Source organism: Oncorhynchus masou, chromosome 31, assembly GCF_036934945.1.
Source record: "Oncorhynchus masou masou isolate Uvic2021 chromosome 31, UVic_Omas_1.1, whole genome shotgun sequence".
In the NCBI taxonomy this organism is placed as follows: domain Eukaryota; kingdom Metazoa; phylum Chordata; class Actinopteri; order Salmoniformes; family Salmonidae; genus Oncorhynchus; species Oncorhynchus masou.
Genome location: NC_088242.1, coordinates 49,993,038 through 50,011,510, shown reverse-complemented (window position 1 = coordinate 50,011,510; position 18,473 = coordinate 49,993,038). Strand labels below are relative to the sequence as shown.

Genomic DNA, 18,473 nt, shown 5'->3' with positions numbered 1-18,473 from the left:
TTGGGACACAGACCAGGTCTAGTTGAAGGTCAGGTAGTAGGAGGCAACAACTGGCACCTCCAACCACTATCACTGTGGCAACATATAGGGTCCTCTCCTCACCACCACAGAGTTTAAAAGCCTGTCATGCCCCAAGGACCAGCCAGAGAGTGGTCAGAAATATATTTTTATGAACCCCCTCCTCTCTCTCTCTCTCTCTCTCTCTAAAGAAATGGCTGCATACATTCTGCCTGGAAATGCAGCAGCCAGCAGATCACATTGGTCATGGACATTTCAGTGCGAGATAATGTCTGAAAAGGACCTTAGTGACCTCTTAACTTTATTTATAATGTATCCTTCTGACCAGCTTGTGCATAATGTTAATAATGTTCCAATGTACGCCTGTGTCAAACAATGTTTGAAATATTTAATGTAACACTGTTTATAGTAACATATTTCCTTTGTAGCTTATGGTCTGTGAAATGTGAAGTGCTTAATGGCCTGCGCTCCACGAATAATTACAGGCGACCATATGGTGGATAACACTGCCATCTTCAGATGGGGGTGCAGTTTCATCACCGTTATGAAATTGAAAATGTACATTGGAAATGTAATTATAAAGAATTTTTAACTATGTCAATATCCATCTGGGCAGAAATCCAGAAATTCCGGGCAGAATTCAACATACTATATTTTGACTGTCGATTACGCCTACGGATGTTGCAGGCTCCACAGGGCTCTTTCTTTGTGGCGGGGTGCGTTTTTTTTTTCAAGACTGACCAATCACCATCTAGTTTCTTGGGGTCTAACGTCCAATACCTCTCCTCTTTGTTGCCTGATATACGGTCGCGGACTATGCCGCGGACAGACAGCAACAACAAAAAAGGGTCCGGGTTTTTAGCTAATATCGTTCTTTAAATAGTTTGAATATGTATTTACTTGTTCGGTTTCAATATACCATCACAGTGCAGCTGTAGTTTAACCAAACAATCTCAGCCGGGACACGCGATGGAGAGTGAATATTTCTAAGATAAAAAATAAAAATAAGTACGTTAAGTTGAATCGGATAGCTAGCTCATGATAGCTGAATAATCGTTGCTGGGCACCAGTCTTTTCGTTTACCGACACTTCCAACTCTGGACGTTCCCTTGTTGTTACGACCGAGCTTGCTCACTGCTCAATTTAAGAATTTACCTAGCTAATTTACACCCGCCTACTGTTTTTATCTACGAGAAAGGAAACGGGCATGGCGGAATTTCTCGAAAATCCGTCAGTTCTCACGAAGGATAAACTCAAAAGTGAGCTCACGGCCAACAATGTGCCGCTTCCCGTCTCCGAGCAGAAGAAACATGTATATGTTCAATTGTACTTGAAGAACTTGACCGTTCTGAACCAGAAAAGTCCACTTACAGACATGTTCTCCAGTGATGAAGAACTACCTACCCCTATAGTCTCCAACAAGAGTCTTTCTGGAAGAGTAAGTTATGAATATGTTATTATTGGTCATTACAGTGCTATGAATTGATTTTGTAACGCATGAAATTACTAGGTACCTGTGTTAAATGATTGTTGCCTTTCCATTAGCCCATTAATCTGACCGAGAGCAACCTTTCCATATAACGTGAATGTTATTCATTTAAATATCCCCCTTCCTGTTTCTTTCCCTCTTAAAACGTCTTAAGGATCTGACCCTTTTTTCCAATTTTTGCCTAAAATGACATACCAAAATCTAACTGCCTGTAGCTCAGGACCTGAAGCAAGGATATGCATATTCTTGATACCATTAGAAAGGAAACACTTTGAAGTCTGAGGAAATGTGAAATTAATGTCGGAGAATATAACACATTAGATCATCTTTGGCATGCAAGAGAAAAGCCATAATGTATTATTCCAGCCCAGGCGCAATTTAGATTTTGGCCACTAGATGGTAGCGTGGGGGGGACACCGTTCCCATAGAGGCCTCTTAAACCATATTCACACGGGACTAGTATTATGAGAGAACGTTGGTTATTATGTTATTATTACTCCAGAATGTATTTTATTCCAGAGAACCTTTCGGAATGGATTCGTTTTTTTCCAAACTGTCCCCTGGAATTCTTACTTTAAAAAAAATATATATAAATTGACAGTTATGATGGAAGCCTACAGGGATTTATTCTAGGCATGAAGATATTTCAACATGTCCAGCTGATAGTGCCACACTGATAACTCGAGCTTGGTTTCTAAACCATACCAAACCATCTTTGGTATAGTGTCATAATAATCAATCCGCAGTACGTCCTAAATGCCTCCCAGCCTTTGGATGTGAGCTAAACAGTTCATTCGAGATGCGTTTTAAGGCCATGGATGAGAAAGTTAACTTCTCATTTCCAAATGTTTAGATCAGTTGTGTGCTGCTTTGCGATGTATTGGCAGCAAGGGTTGCGTTAAATAAGCACAATATTTTTTACTGATTCATTTGGCTATATTCAATTCATACGCACGAAACGTAAACAAAAGCATTCACTGTGAAAGTTGATGCATGTAGGCCATTCATATATAGCCTATAGGCAGCACTTCTTTCGATTTATCGAATCAGTTATTGTTTTCTTGCTCAAACTGTGATTAACACCTGTCAAACACAGACATTTCTCTCATAAAACAGGGATGTCGATTCACACTAGACTAGTATTTTCAGAGGACCTTGGACTTTGCCAAAAAACACTAGGTTATTCTGGCTGGAATTATTACTCTCCTGCCATGTGAAAACGACTGAGATGGCAGATTTGGGCGGGACTAAAATTACAGATGTGGTGTTTTGTGCTCGTGCACATAATTACATTACCAGACCTCCCCCAGTAAAACGAATCCCGTCTGAATAGGGCTTTACTTACTGGTTCTCTCATGTCTGTGTTCTTTGTAGATAATCTTAGTTAAAACAGAGATAGGTTCATCTTCGGTCTCTAGATAAGCTTTTTACCCAGGTCTATGAATTGACACCCATAATCCATCCATCCACAGAAAGCCACCAGGATTGACAAGCCTCGGTCAGAAGAAGTGAAAGTGACAGACCTTACAAATGCAGGCTTAAACCATGAGCTGTTGAAGCATGGAGTCAATGTTGGACCCATAGTTGGTGAGTCTTCCTTATGTTTTACTCAGGGTGTGTCTTAAAATGGCGTCCTCTCCTTTCCTTACTCCGCCACTTCATCTGCATTGATCTGAGAAGATAAGCTTTCACCTCATCAGTTCTTGTACATCTGTGCAGATGATGTGAATGAGACAAGGAGAAGAAGCCACTATTGAGATTAGAGGTCGACCGATTATGATTTTTCACCACTGATACCGATTATTGGAGGACCAAAAAAAAAAACAGATACCGATTAATCGGTCGATTAAAAAAAAAAAGTTTTATTTGTAATAATGACAATTACAACAATACTGAATGAACACTTATTTTAACTTAATATAATACATCTATAAAAGTCTATTTAGCCTCAAATAAATAATGAAACATGTTCAATTTGGTTTAAATAATGCAAAAACAAAGTGTTGGAGAAGTAAAAGTGCAATATGTGCCATGTAAAAAAGCTAACGTTTCAGTTCCTTGCTCAGAACATGAGAACATATGAAAGTTGGTGGTTCCTTTTAACATGAGACTTCAATAATCCCAGGTGAGAGGTTTTAGGTTGCAGTTAATATAGTATTTATAGGACTATTTCTCTCTATACCATTTCTATTTCATTGATCTTTGACTATTGGATGTTCTTATAGGCACCTTAGTATTGCCAGTGTAACAGTATAGCTTCCGTCCCTCTCCTCGCTCCTCCCTGGGCTCGAACCAGGAACACATCGACAACAGCCACACTTGAAGCAGCGTTACCCATCGCTCCACAAAAGCCGTGGCCATTGCAGAGCAAGGGGAATAACTACTCCAAGTCTCAGAGCGAGTGACGTTTGAAACGCTATTGGCACGCACCCCGCTAACTAGCTAGCCATTTCACATCAGTTACACCAGCCATTAGGCTGATAGGCTTGAAGTCATAAACAGCGCTGTGCTTGCGAAGAGCTGCTGGCAAAAAGCACGAAAGTGCTGTTTGAATGAATGCTTACGAGCCTGCTGCTGCCTACCATCGCTCAGTCAGACTGCTCTATCAAATATCAAATCATAGACTTAATTATAACATAATAAAACACAGAAATACGAGCCTTTGGTCATTAATATGGTCGAATCCGGAAACTATCATTTCGAAAACAAAACGTATATTCTTTCAGTGAAATACGGAACCGTTCCGTATTTTATCTAACGGGTGGCATCCCTAAGTCTAAATATTCTTGTTACATTGTACAACCTTCAATGTTATGTCATAATCATGTAAAATTCTGGCAAATTAGTTCACAAGGACCCAGGCGGCCCAAACTGTTGCATTTACCCTGACTCTGTGTGCAATGAACGCAAGAAAAGTAACACAATTCCACCTGGTTAATATTGCCTGCTAACCTGGATTTCTTTTAGCTAAATATGCAGGTTTAAAAATACATACTTCTGTGTATTGATTTTAAGAAAGGCATTGGTGTTAATGGTTAGGTAGTTGTGCAACGATTGTGCTTTTTTCGCAAATGCGCTTTTGTTAAATCATCCCCCAGCATTGCATCGATTATATGCAACGCAGGACACGCTAGATAACTACACATGGTTGATGATATTACTAGTTTAACTAGTGATTATGATTTATTGATTGTTTTTTATAAGATAAGTTTAATGCTAGCTAACAACTTACCTTGGCTTCAACTGCATTCGCGTAACAGGCTCCTCGTGGAGTGCAATGAGAGGCAGGTGGTTAGAGCGTTGGACTAGTTAACCGTAAGGTTGAAAGATTGAAACCCAGAGCTGACAAGGTAAAAATCTGTCGTTCTGCCCCAGAACAAGGCAGTTAACCCACTGTTCCTAGGCCGTCAAAATAAGAATGTGTTCTTAACTGACTTGCCTAGTTAAATAAAGGTGTAAAAAAAAAAGAAGCAAAATCGGCGTCCAAAAATACTGATTTCCGATTGTTATGAAAACTTGAAATCGGCCTTAATTAATCGGGCCATTCCGATTAATCAGTCGACCTCTAATTGAGATGCACCAACAGACTCAAACAGTCAGTGAGAGATCCTTGACTAAATGTAACCCCCTTCACTTCTAACTTGTTTCCCCTTGTCTTCAGGCTGCACTCGCATTCTTTATGAGAAGAAGCAACTGGATACACCTGCCGCTGAGGCTACCCCTAGCCTATCCGAGACTGCCACTGTTACCTCTGCAGCAGTCAAGGCAGACAGCAACCAGAACGGCAACACACTCTCTGACCAGTACAGTGACAAGGAGGAAGGTGAGATGAGATATTATAACTGCACAAGAACATGCACCATTAATTAAGCAGCACACTTATTCAGCGCATGTGACTAATACATTTTGATTTGATTTAATTCAGGGTTGGTTTCAATTTCAATTCAGGAAGTAGGCCTAAACTGAAAAGCAATGAGGAAATTGGAATTTCAGAAATGGAATGGATCCTTTTTTACTCCGTTTAGATGCCTTGATTCTCGCTGACTTGTGTTCGCTTTAACTCTGTCAGATGAGATTACAGCTGCTCCTGAACCAGAGCCAGCTGCTGTTGTGGAGAAGTCTGTGATGAGCAGAGGGAAGACTCCTGTCACCATCAGGACCAGCAGCAGACGGAGCAACAAGGTAAGCCTTTAAGTTCAAGTTGATTTAAGTAAATACAATGCAAAATCACACTCACCAGAGCTCTCACATTAAAACAGCATTCGTCTTCAACAGCAAGACAGTTCAGCACATGTGTAAATAATCTTATTTTACACCCATAAACCTCAACCTCTCAATCATCTGTTGTCATTGTCAATGTTCACAGGTGGTGGATGAGAGTCTAGCAACTGGTGACCAGACCCCTAAGAAGACGGGGAAGAATGTTGAGGAGATTCTCGCTAATGAGATCCTTTCACCCATAGGCATCAGGTAAGACCTTTTTAGGCCCTATCACTAGTATGTGGAACCTTTCACTTTTGGTCAAACTAAGACAGATCCCATCTCCTGATCTTTTTTTACGTGTATGGCTCCAAGAACACAGGGGCACTTACCAGTAAAATCTTTACAGCAGTTGTTAAACATGACTTGTCAGAAATTACTTTGTCACATTATCCTCTAATCCTCCTCTCTCCCCAGCGCCACATGCAGGAGATCGATCCATGGTGCGGCTGGCCGACCGGTGAAACCCAGCAACTATTGGCTGAACAAGTCTCTCCTGGAGCGCTCCATCTACACAGAGTCTCACTCTGAGTGCAGCTCCCTGGGCTCAGAACGGGCCAGGCCAGGATTCCTCTCTGTCCTACTAAAGCTCATGGTGCTCATCACTGTAGCCGGTTCCATCTACTTCGTCATCCAGCACCTTGATGCAGATCAGGTCCAGTCCGTCAAGGGTTTGATAAACGACGCCAAGGGTCACCTGTATAGCACGGTTGATAAGGTGGTAGATGCCGTGGTCGATAATGTGATTGTGCCGCTGGGCATCGGGGCCAGCAGCAGCCAAAGTGCAGGAGCTGAGGGTGGAGGCAAGTAAGCAATACACCTACTCCACCCTGCTCTCTTTTATTATAATTCTTTCTACTATTTTACCAGGCTGTCCAATTGAGGTCAAAAGACCCCCCTTCATCTGGTCACCAACCCCATCTTCATCTATTTATACATGGTTGACCATCTTGGAGGACTGACTGACATTTAATCTGGGCTGGTAGACTGTCTCACCCTGTCCCTTCCTTGTTCACTTCTCCTCGTCCCTGCTAAGGAGAGAAAGGAAGGGCATTCAACCTAACCAACACCAGCTTCTTGTAAAACAAACCAGCACTGTCTTGTCATGACAGTCTGAATAGACTAGTTTTTAATCATAGTGTGAAGTGCATTTTGTGTATTCTTTGTGTGTATTTTTCACTTATGTGTGTAGATAGAACTCCCATGTGATATTGCGAGGACATGTCACATGCATGGTTGTAGTTTTTGAAGGACATGGTTGTAGTTTTCGGGGTGTCTGTTGTGCCAGGCACACTGTTAGAACTTGCATAGTGCCAGGGTTGAAGTCAATTCCATTTCAATTCCAGTCAATTCAGAAAGTAAACCAAATTCCAAAGGTTCCTCATAAAAAACTTTGGAGAGAATGAGAATTGGAGTGCACTTCCTGAATTTAAATGGAACTGTCCCTAACCCTGCTACTGATTACGGAAATATCGACAAGTATTTCTGTATGGATTTTGAATATACACTGTAGTATTAATAATAGAGATATGTAGAATAATGTTTTTAAACTATGAATTGAATGGTGCTCAGGTCTATTATAATTTGCTCTAAGTTAATTGGATCTCTGCTGCGAGGAGTCATAATACTGTCCAATAGTGTTAAATAAGGTTTTGTCACTGAATGAGGAGAAGCCCTTTTTCATGCTATAAACTACGAGTTTGATTGCTAAAACTATTAGTTGTCTTTAAACTGCTCGTGTAGAGCCATCAGTACATTGAAAAGCTGTTGGGGAGATGAACTGCAGTAAGTAAGCCTGGTCCCAGATCTGTGTGTGCTATCTTGCCAACTCTCTTGGTCATTGTCAGGAGGACTTGACAAGACAGCAAAAGCAGATTTGGGACCTGACTAGCAGTAAGTGGTCTGGTAGTTGAATGGCTCATCAGTCTGTGATGACCAAATCCCAGTATAGCTTTGTGTGAGTTTGTGTTTCATCTTTAGTGCTTTGTTGCTCTGAAGATTCAAGATCCTTCAGTCCTATCTAAAGGGCATGCTCACCGTAACAAAAAGTTTTGAAACAGGAAAACACAAGTGGGTAGTCCTTATTGGACAAATATTCTCTGATTCTGTGTTTTTGTCCATGTGGTGCCGAATGAACACGACCTAGGACTGGCTGTCTTTATATTTAGTGCATCCACACAGCCCTTCTTAATGGTTCCATACATACGGCTACGGATCTTGGAAGAATTATATTTTTGCAAAATAAAGTTGAGCAAGTAAATGGCTCATGATCCTATTCTAATTTTAACGAGTCAAAAACTCAAATAGAGTTTGCCTCTTGTATACTTCATCTTGATAGCAGAGGTAATACTAATGGGGACAATAATTACCCGAAGAGACTAATGACAAAAGCCACTTATGTTGACCAGTTACTGACATTCACTTGTAAAGAAGTTGACATGTTCGTCCACACTGTTTGAAAAAAAATAAGAAAAAAATGTTATTTATTTTGTTCCGTATTTTTCAAATGTGAATTGTGAACTTTTTTATTATTTTATTGTAGAAAAATAAAGTACCATAGGTGAAAGTAGGATGTTGCTTTTTTTTAAAGTGCTATCCTAAATCTGACCCTCTTTGTTTACTTGTTACACAAGTGAATATATTAAAGATTAAATGTTTTTGACTTTGATCAAGCAGCTAGCTTCCCAAGCAAGGATGAAAGTATATTGTGGGGTTAAGGTTTTTTTATCTGTTTTTATAGATAATATCATTAAATAAATGTGGTAAGTCGATTCTCTCCCCATGGTTTTCTTTAATGAGGAGATTCCATACTCTTGGTCATCTGAGAAAAGAAGACAGCTACTGTGCTATGTTTTATCTCACTGTAGAGCCCCTAGTCCAGCTCAACATGCCTTAGATAGCTATTTTGTCAAACACCCCACACATGGGGAAACCTCACCTTGCTTAGCTGGTGGCTCCAGAGATGCAAGCTCTATCATCGTCACTCAATGCCTAGGTTTACCCCCATTGTACTCACATCCTTGTCTGTACATTATGCCCTGAATCTGTTCTACCACGCCCAGAAATCTGCCCCTTTTATTCTCTGTTCCGAACGCACTAGACGACCAGTTTGTATAGCCTTTAGCCGTACCCTTATCCTACTCCTCCTCTATTCCACTGGTGATGTAGAAGTTAACCCAGGCCCTGTAGCCCCCAGCATCACACCTATTCCCCCCCCACTTTAACCTCGGTCATTGTATAATTTCAAATCCAAAGTGCTGGAGTGCAGAGCCAAAACAATCAAATATTTGTCACTGTCCCAATACTCAATATCTTCGCTGCATGCTTTCTCTCTGGTTTTGGTCTTTTTCCATCCAGAGAATTACCACTTAGATTAATGGTGTCAAACTTATTCCATGGAGGACCTATTGTCTGCTGGATTTTGTTTTTTCCTTTCAATTAAGACCTAGACACCAAGGTGAGGGGAGTTCCGTGGAACGAGTTTGACACGTGACTTAGATGACCCGCTTAACAATTTTCTATACAGAAAGAACCCTGTAATCAGCTCCAATGACTGTACTTTTCTCCATGTTAAATGAATAGGGTGAGACATTGTCAATAAAGCCATTTAAACTACTTTCCCAGATTCAGATGAACAGGAACAGCTTTTGAGCTAACTGTTCCTGTAGACTTACAGTCGTTGTGCTAACGCATTGTGCTAGCATTAGTTATTGTGCTTACGTTCCTACACCGCACTAGCCATAGGGGGCGCAAAACCAGACAGGAAGATTACATCAGTGACTCAACCTACCCAAGGGAGTCGAGCATAGCAAACAAAGCCTGGCATGACATGATGCGCCCTCATAGGGACGGCATGGGAGAGCGTGAGCAAGCCAGTGACTTGGCCTCCGTAATAGGGTCAGAGGCAGAGAATCCCAGGAGAGTGGGGAGCTGTCCAGGCAGAGACAGCAAGGGTGGTTCCTCTGGCCACCGCCTTGCCGTTCACCTTCGCACCCCTGAGCCAGACTACACTTAAATCATAGGACCTACTGAAGAAATTAGTCTTCATTTAAGACATAAAGGTTGAGACCAAACCTGCTTCTCTCACATGGATCTGCAGACAATCCCATAAAAGAGGAGCTCTCCAGCTGTTTCCTTCAAAATTCGAGGGACAATAAGGAGGCCTGGGTCTTGTGATTGTAGTATACATGTAGGTATGTATGGCAGGATCAAATCATAGACATAAATAGGAGCAAGTCCATGCAATGCGTTGTAGGTTAACAGTAAACCTTGAAATCAGCCCTGGCCTTAACATGAAGGCTAGCACTGGAGTAATATGATCAAAGTGTTGGGTTCTAGTCAAGACATTTAACAAGAAATTAAAACTATAGGCGCTGAGTGGAGGGCAACATAGGTGCTGTCTGAAGAGATATCTTGCGAGTCTGGTTTTAAATACGCAAATTAGTTGAGAGCAGCTGAGCTGAAGGTGCTGAAGACAAGGTTCCCAGTGACCAGGAGTCTGGTGTTGGGGGTGATAAGGGAACCCGAGTCAAATGAGTAAAGTGAGTGACAGGGGATTTAGGTGTGCAGAATGTAAGAGCGGTAAGAAAGAACCAGGACATGGAGAGATTTGCAGGTGAGCGGTGGAGAGTGGATGTGATGTTTTCCCAGGTTTTGGTGCAGACAAACTGTTCAACACAATACTATTCATAATGCCCAAAACCTGGCAGTCTAAATTTGCAGAGCAGAAAGTCTTATTGTTGTGTAAAACCAGGGATTGGAACCACCTTAATAGTGGGAGAACGGGCTTGTGGTAAGGACTGGAGCGGAATCAATGGAATGGTATCAAATACATCAAACACATGGCTTCCAGGTGTTTGATGCCATTCCATTTGCTCTGTTCCGGCCATTATTATGAGCTGTTCTCCCCTCAGTAGCCTCCACTGGGAACCAAAATTACTTGTTTTGTTCTGAACAGAACCATTATTCTTTTTTGTTCCGTTCCACTGTTTTCAACCAGTAAAATGAAGTTGTGAACCAGTTTGAACCCAAAGGAGTACCATTTTATATTGTTCCTTTCTGTTCCTTTTTAAACCTCTGAAAAATGCATTTCTTTTACACTGTAAAAAATATTGTGCCCCTTTCACTTGAAAAAATGTAGGTAATGTAGATAAACAGGGGCCCATTATCAGCAACCATCACTCCTGTGTTCCAATGGCACGTTGTGTTAGCTAATCCAAGTTCACCATTTTAAAAGGCTAAGTGATCATTAGAAAATTGTTTTGCAATTATGTTAGCACAGCTGAAAACTGTTTTTCTGATTAAAGAAGCAATAAAACTGGCCTTCTTTAGACTAGTTGAGTATCTGGAGCATCAGCATTTGTGGGTTCGATTACAAACTCAAAGTGGCCAGAAACAAAGAACTTTCTTCTGAAACTTGTCTGTCTATTCTTGTTCAAGAAATGAAGGCTAGTCAATGCAAGAAATTGCCAAGAAACTGAAGATCACGTACAACGCCGTGTTCACAGAACAGCACAAGCTGGCACAACTGAGCAAGAGGACATTAGAGTACATTAGAGTGTTTAGGTTGAGAAACAGACGCCTCACAAGTCTTCAACTGGCAGCTTCATTAAATAGTACCCGCAAAACACCAGTCTCAACATAAACAGTGAAGAGGCGACTCCGGGATGCTGGCCTTCTAGGCAGAGTTCCTCTGTCTGTGTTCTTTTGCCCATCTTAATCTTTTATTTTTATTGGCCTGAGATATGTCTTTTTCTTTGCAACTCTGCCTAGAAGGCCAGCATCCCGAAGTCGCCTCTTCACTGTTGACGTTGAGACTGGTGTTTTGCGGGTAATATTTATTGAAGCTGCCAGTTGAGGACTTGTGAGGTGTCCGTTTCATTCAACTTAATTTTATCAGGTTCAGAACTGTTTTTTTTTACCTGCTTAAGGCCTTCAAGTCCCAGAACTAAGTTTCAGATACTTAATGTAATCAGTTACAGAACTAATAGTGTAAGTTTAATTTGCTGAATTTACTCAGAATCGTGATTGATATTCTGTTTTATCTACAAATGTTTTTTACTCAGTTACTTGTGGTACTCAGGTTAGTAAAATGTATTTAAATTGGGTTCCTACTACTCAAATATATACTAACAACTATACTTAAAAGCTGATGCAAATAGTTACCTCAATATACTTGGGATAATTTACAAAAAAGTATTATTTCTATACAAGGGAATATGCTAAAAGAAACCGTGTTAGGGTGTGGTTTGGGTGGGCAGTCTATGCTCTATGATTTTCTATTTCTATGTTTTTGGCCGGGTGTGGTTCTCAATCAGAGGCTGTCTATCGTCGTCTCTAATTGAGAACCATACTTAGGTACCCTTTTCCCTCACCTGTTTTGTGGGAAGTTAGCTTTGTCTCTGTCCAGGGCACATAGCGTCACGGTTTGGTTTTTGGTCTTCGTTTTGTCGGTGTCATTTTTGAATAAAGAGAAAATGTACGCTTACCATGCTGCACTTTGGTCCAGTCCTTCAGCCAGCCGTGACAATCATCTGTAAGCATTCTGGGTATAACTATACCTTGCCTCCTTAGGTAAAGTTACATCCAGATAGCTTGCACCTGACAAAAAAAACTCAGATATCCACTAGTGCATATGGAGTAAGTTTTATAACAAAGTTTTTTTTAAACAGGAATTCACAATGTCACTTATGACTTCACCTGACAAAGAGCACCATGTAAACTGTAGCTCCTATACCACCTAGCTTTTCAGCTTACTGAGTAGGGTTTAGACCACAGTTTGAGTGGCCATTTGAGAGTTCTCATATCTTTAGATCTCTCTGAAAACAAGTAACTTCATTTTTAGAGCTTGGACCCATAGGGATGTCCTAAGATCATCAAGTTCAAAGAATACTTGTTTGACCACCTCAAAAGGTATACTTCAGTTCTTTGGGGTACCTTATCTATGGCTTAAATCGGAGGCCCATAAGCAAGTTACATGACTGTGTAAGACTGGGAATACCAGCCAGGACCTCTGCTCCTTCGATGCAGATCCTTCACAGTGCTCCTTGATCACATGACACCATCACATTCTGAACGAGGTCCTCTCGGATCATGGTGTTGTCAGCATCCTGAGTGGAAAAAAAAAGATATAACAGACTAGGCTACTAGATTAACTGTGCAACTTGAGAGGAGAGAGAGGGAAAGAAAGGAAGACATCTAATTTAGAGATAAATAAGGATACAAAAATAAAACCTTTACCTTGTATTCTGTGATAAGGTCTTCAACTCTCTCGCCGGGGGATATGACCAGGCCACAGATCACACCGTCTCTTCTTTCCTAGATGGTGTTGCACTGTAATATGATGTTATACAAATAATTGCATTTAATACCGGCATTAAATACATACAGTATAACCTATATACTATTGTGAATGTGTTACTGTGCATACCCCGTACAGGACTTCAAGGATTTTCTGCATGTCCTCCTTTAGAGCACCTCCTCTTGACTTAAACAAGTCCAATATTTGTGGTGTATATTCATCCAGCTTCTGCATAAAGGTGGACTCAAGAGCAACAGTTGCAATTCTTCCAAACTCGTCCTTAATGAGAGAGAGAAACATCTTCTGAATAGGACAAAATATGATCTGAGAGCCAGAATGCTATTGGGAACCCTCTCCCAAAGCATGTGCAGAGTGAGAATGTTCAGACTAATCTATAATGCATATTTAATTGTAGATTAGAATATTAGGTTAAGACAACACAAAATACTTCAATCAATATACATTTTTTACCTACATTAACAATTTTCATTCAGCTGTATTTTGTACCTGAGTGTGCTCAATATCTTTTCAGACAGATTTTCCATGATGTCTGATTTCAACAGACAGATTGTTGAGCAGTGTTCCATCCTTCATGTGTGCTTCATTAGCTGCCTCGAGAATGAGCTCTGTATCAGTACTCAGGAACGTCTGAATACTTGAATACCTTTTCCTAAAGAAGAGGAGTTCTATTAAAATCTATGACAATTTCAGGAAAATAAAACTAATGGCTTAAGCTTTAAATAGCTAGCTAGCTAAAAAATGGAAACATCGCAATCCTAGCTGACTTGGAAGAGCTGCTTGTTATCTATCTTACTAGCCAGCCCAGTTATTACATTTAGCTAGTTTGGCTGTTAGATTATTGACTAGATAAGTACTGCACAAGGTCAACATTTGCAGTGCTGCCTTCAACATGTTGTGAATACATGAAGAACACAAAGGTTTCTGCAAGGACAGGTGTAGCTAGCTAGCTACGTATTGTTCATTCCACTCTCTGCCTGGCTAGCTTGCCTAGCAGGCAAACATTAAATTGCAGGGGCACCATGTGTTCAGTTTTACTGTAATGTTTGCTGACGATGCATTTTTTTGGTAAGCTAGGTAGCTAATATTTTACATAGCTATTTCGGTTAATATAAAACGTACACAAAAATGACGACGGTTAGAAACAGCTCTGAGGCGAGTAAATGCACTGCTAATTTACTAGCAATCCCACCAATAGCTACAAACATCACGGCCGTTAACTACGCATCTTATCAACGTGCAAATATATAACGTACTCTGGCAATATAGCTAGCTAAAGGCTTATCGTACTTTAAGAATATTATTGAACGTTTTCCACAAATATTTTCGACATTTCGTGGAAAATGTGTGTAGAGAGTTCCAAACTATATTCCAAGTTATAATTTGGTCTTCAGCAGCCGCATGGCCATTTCAGAGGAGAAAGATCAAGAAGACGTCTGTTCCAAACACAAATGATGTTCAGAACAATATGTAGCATGTCAGTCCAACATAATAATGAGCCTTTGAATATCATATTTTTAAGTTGTTGGTTGTTACTTAGAAATATTTGTTCAAATTTAGCAGCATATTATCTATTTTTATTTGCAAATGCCAGTCTTTTTCAACGCATAAATTAAGTACTATATTCAAAAACGTAAGTAAAACCAGGATCCTATTATTTTAAGTACAAATCATTGATTTTCTTTTGCAATATTTACTAAACCCGTGGGTCATTTTGTTACAGTGTACATTTAGCTTGACATTAAATTGCTAAACCAATCAGTGCAGAAAGAACAGCTTTCTGTGGAGCGGGTGAGCGATTTAATCTGTATAGGAAGGTCCTTAAGAGCAAATTGTATTTGTCGTAGCAGCATTGTTTAATCATAATGAAAGACAAACACACCCAGTGCAACTGACATTTTGTGGGTGAGGAGAGAGGATTATGGAGGAATGACATGCATTATCTGAATTAGGCCCACAGAATTATACCTAAAGAGAAGCCCTTCTATGGAGGAACTTTGAATGTCCTTGAACTCCCCCGTTGGTTTAACGATGGGCCAGAGCAGATGCTGGAATATGTTTCTGAGGGACAGAGTGAGGGTGCTTTGTTGTGATTTTTGTGAGATTGGAAAAAAAATCCTGGAACGTTAAAGAAAGTTATTAACCAGTTCCCATGCTTTAAAATAACGTTTATGTTCCAGAAAAGTATAGATCACTTTGGTTTTCAGTTCAGGTTCTGTTCCTCAAATTATTTCATTATTTCTTATTTTTTGTTCCCTGAACCAGTTCCTCCAACCCTTGTGAGAAACTGAGGTAGTCAGAGAATTAGGGCTCTAATGTTGCTTTATGGGAAAAACAAAAGGTTGTGCAGTGTGTGTCCCTGCCCTGTGAACAACACAAAGTTGGTTTAAGGTCAAATAAAATTATTTTTTCTCTCTAGAAAACGAAAGGGTGTGCGATGTGTGTTCCTACCCTCTATACATTCCAAAGTTGGTTTGATGTGTCTATATTACATGGTCAAGGTTCCGTTGAATAATTTTAAGTGACTTTGTAAAAATATTTAAATAATGGAATCTTTTTATGAGAGCAAAAGGGTATGCAACATGCCTCTATAAAATGAATGATGGGCAGTTGATATGAGGTGGCTAAGTCACGTGGATGAAGAGCTATTGAAATGTAAGTGATTTTGTAGAAAATATAAGATTTTGTATGTACAAACACACACACATACATATATATATATATATATGGAAACATCGCATATATATATATATATACAGTGCCTTTGGAAAGACCCCTTGACATTTTACACATTTTGTTAAGTTACAGCCATGTTCTAAAATTGATTAAATCGTATTTTCCCCTCATCAATCTACACACATTACCCGATAATGACAAAGCAAAAACAGTTTTTTAAAATCTTTTGCTAATTTATTGCAAATAAAAATTGAAATATTAAATGTAGATAAGTATTCAGACCTTTTAATTAGTACTTTGTTGAAGTACCTTTGGCAGCGATTACAGAATCGAGTCTTCTTGGGAATGACGCTACAAGCTTGGCCCACCTGTATTTGGGGAGTTTCTCCCATTCTTCTCTGCAGATCATCTCAAGCTGTCAGGATTGGTGGGGAGTGTTGCTGCACAGCTAATTTTAGGTCTCTCCGGAGATGTTAGATCGGGTTCAAGTCCGGGCTCTGGCTAGGCCACTCAAGGACATTCAGAGACTTGTCCCGAAGCCACTCCTGCGTTGTCTTGGCTGTGTGCTTAGGGTTGTTGTCCTGTTGGAAGGTGAACCTTCTCCCCAGCCTGAGGTCCTGAGCACTCAGTAGCGGGTTTTCATCAAGGATCTCTCTGTACTTTGCTCTCTTAATCTTTCCCTCGATCCTGACTATTCTCCCAGTACCTGCTGCTGAAAAACATCCTCAAAGCATGATTCTTCCCCACCATGGTTCACCATCGGGATGGTGCCAGGTTACCTCCAGACCTGGCACTTGGCATTCATTACAAACAGTTCAATCTTGTCTTGGTTTCATCAGACCAGATAATTTTGTTTCTCATGGTCTGAGGGTCCTTTAGGTGCCTTTTGGAAAATTCCAAGTGGGCTGACATGTGCCTTTTACTAAGGAGTGGCTTCCGTCTGACCATTCTACTATAAAGACCTGATTGGTGGAATACTGCAGAGATGGTTGTCCTTCTGAAAGTTTCTCCCATCTCCACAGTGGAACTCTGGAGCTCTGTCAGAGTGACCATCAGGTTCTTGGTCACCTCCCTGACCAAAATTTTAAAAACCAGTTTTTGCTTTGTCATTATAGGATATTGTACAATTTAATCAATTTTAGAATAAGGCTGTAACGTAACAAACTGTGCAAAAAGTCAATGGGTCTGAATACTTTCCGAATACACTGTTTATATACACAGTACCAATGAAAAGTTTGGACACAACTACTCATTCCAGGGTTTTTCTTAATTTGTACTATTTTCTACATTGTAGAATAATAGTGAAGACATCAAAACTATGAAATAACACATATGGAATCATGTAGTAACCCAAAAAGTGTTAAACAAATAAAAATATACTGCCTTGATGACAGCTTTGCACACTCTTGGCATTCTCTCAACCAGCTTCATGAGGTAGTCACCTGGAATGCAATTCAATTAACAGGTATGCCTTGTTAAAAGTTCATTTGTGGAATTGCTTTCCTTCTTAATGCTTCCGACCGCAGGGCACTATAGAGGGTAGTGAGTACAGCCCAGTACATCACTGGGGCCAAGCTTCCTGCCATCCAGGATCTTTATACCAGGCAGTGTCAGAGGAAGGTCCTTAAAATGTTAAACGATTCCAGCCACCCTAGTCATAGACTGTTTTCTCTGCTGCTGCATGGCAAGCAGTACCGGAGCGCCAAGTCTAGGTCCAAAAGGCTCCTTAACAGTTTCTACCTCCAAGCCATAATACTGCTAAACAGTTAATCAAACGGTTATTTGCATTGACCCCCTTTTAAAAAAATTTTAAGTGATTTTATATAAATATACACTGACCAAAAATATAAACGCAACATGCAACAATTTCAAAGATTTTATGAGTTATAGTTCACATTAGGAAATCTGTCAATTAAAATAATTAAATTAGGCCCTAATCTATGGATTTCGCATGACTGGGAATACAGATACTGTATGCATCTGTTGGTCACAGATACATTAAAAAAAGTAGGGAAGTGGATCAGAACACCAGTCAGTATCTGGTGTGAACATTTGCCTAATGCAGCGTGACACATCTCCTTCACATAGAGTTAATCAGGCTGTTGATTGTGGCCTGTGGAATGTTGTCCCACTCCTCTTCAATGGCTGTGCGAAGTTGCTGGATATAGGTGGGAACTGGAACACGCTGCCGTACACGTCGATCCAGAGCATCCCATGTTTCATGAGCTGAAATAAAAGATCCCAGAAATGTTCCATACGCACATAAATCTTATTTCTCCAACATTTTTTCCACAAATTTGTATACATCCCTGTTAGTGAGCATTCCTCCTTTGCCAAGATAATCCAGCTACCTGACAGGTGTGGCATATCAAGAAGCTGATTAAACAGAATTATCATTCCACAGGTGCACCTTGTGCTGGGGACAAGAAAAGGGCACTCTAAAATGTGTAGTTTTATCACGCAACACAATGCCACAGATGTCTCAAGTTGAGAGAGAGTGCAATTGGCATGCTGACTGCAAGAATATCCACCAGAGCTGTTAACAGAGAATTTAATGTTTATTTCTCTACCATAAGCCGCTTCCAACGTAATTTTGTTAGTACATCTACACTGGCTCGAAACCGCAGACCAAGTGTAACCACACCAGCCCAGGACCTGCTTCTTCACGTGCGGGATCATCTGAGACCAGCCACCTGGACAGCTGATGAAAAT

General features: G+C 40.4%; 1 protein-coding gene across 1 annotated transcript; it reads left to right on the top strand.

The window, feature by feature from the left end:
• Nucleotides 1-815: 815 nt before the first annotated feature.
• LOC135524076 (lamina-associated polypeptide 2, isoforms beta/gamma-like) lies at nt 816-8,543 on the top strand. The gene is made up of 6 exons (XM_064951249.1): nt 816-1,456; nt 2,980-3,094; nt 5,169-5,330; nt 5,577-5,689; nt 5,874-5,977; nt 6,185-8,543. The coding sequence occupies exons 1-6, from the start codon at nt 1,226-1,228 to the stop codon at nt 6,576-6,578; spliced, it is 1,119 nt and encodes a 372-aa protein (XP_064807321.1). The 5' UTR covers nt 816-1,225; the 3' UTR covers nt 6,579-8,543.
• Nucleotides 8,544-18,473: the final 9,930 nt, after the last annotated feature.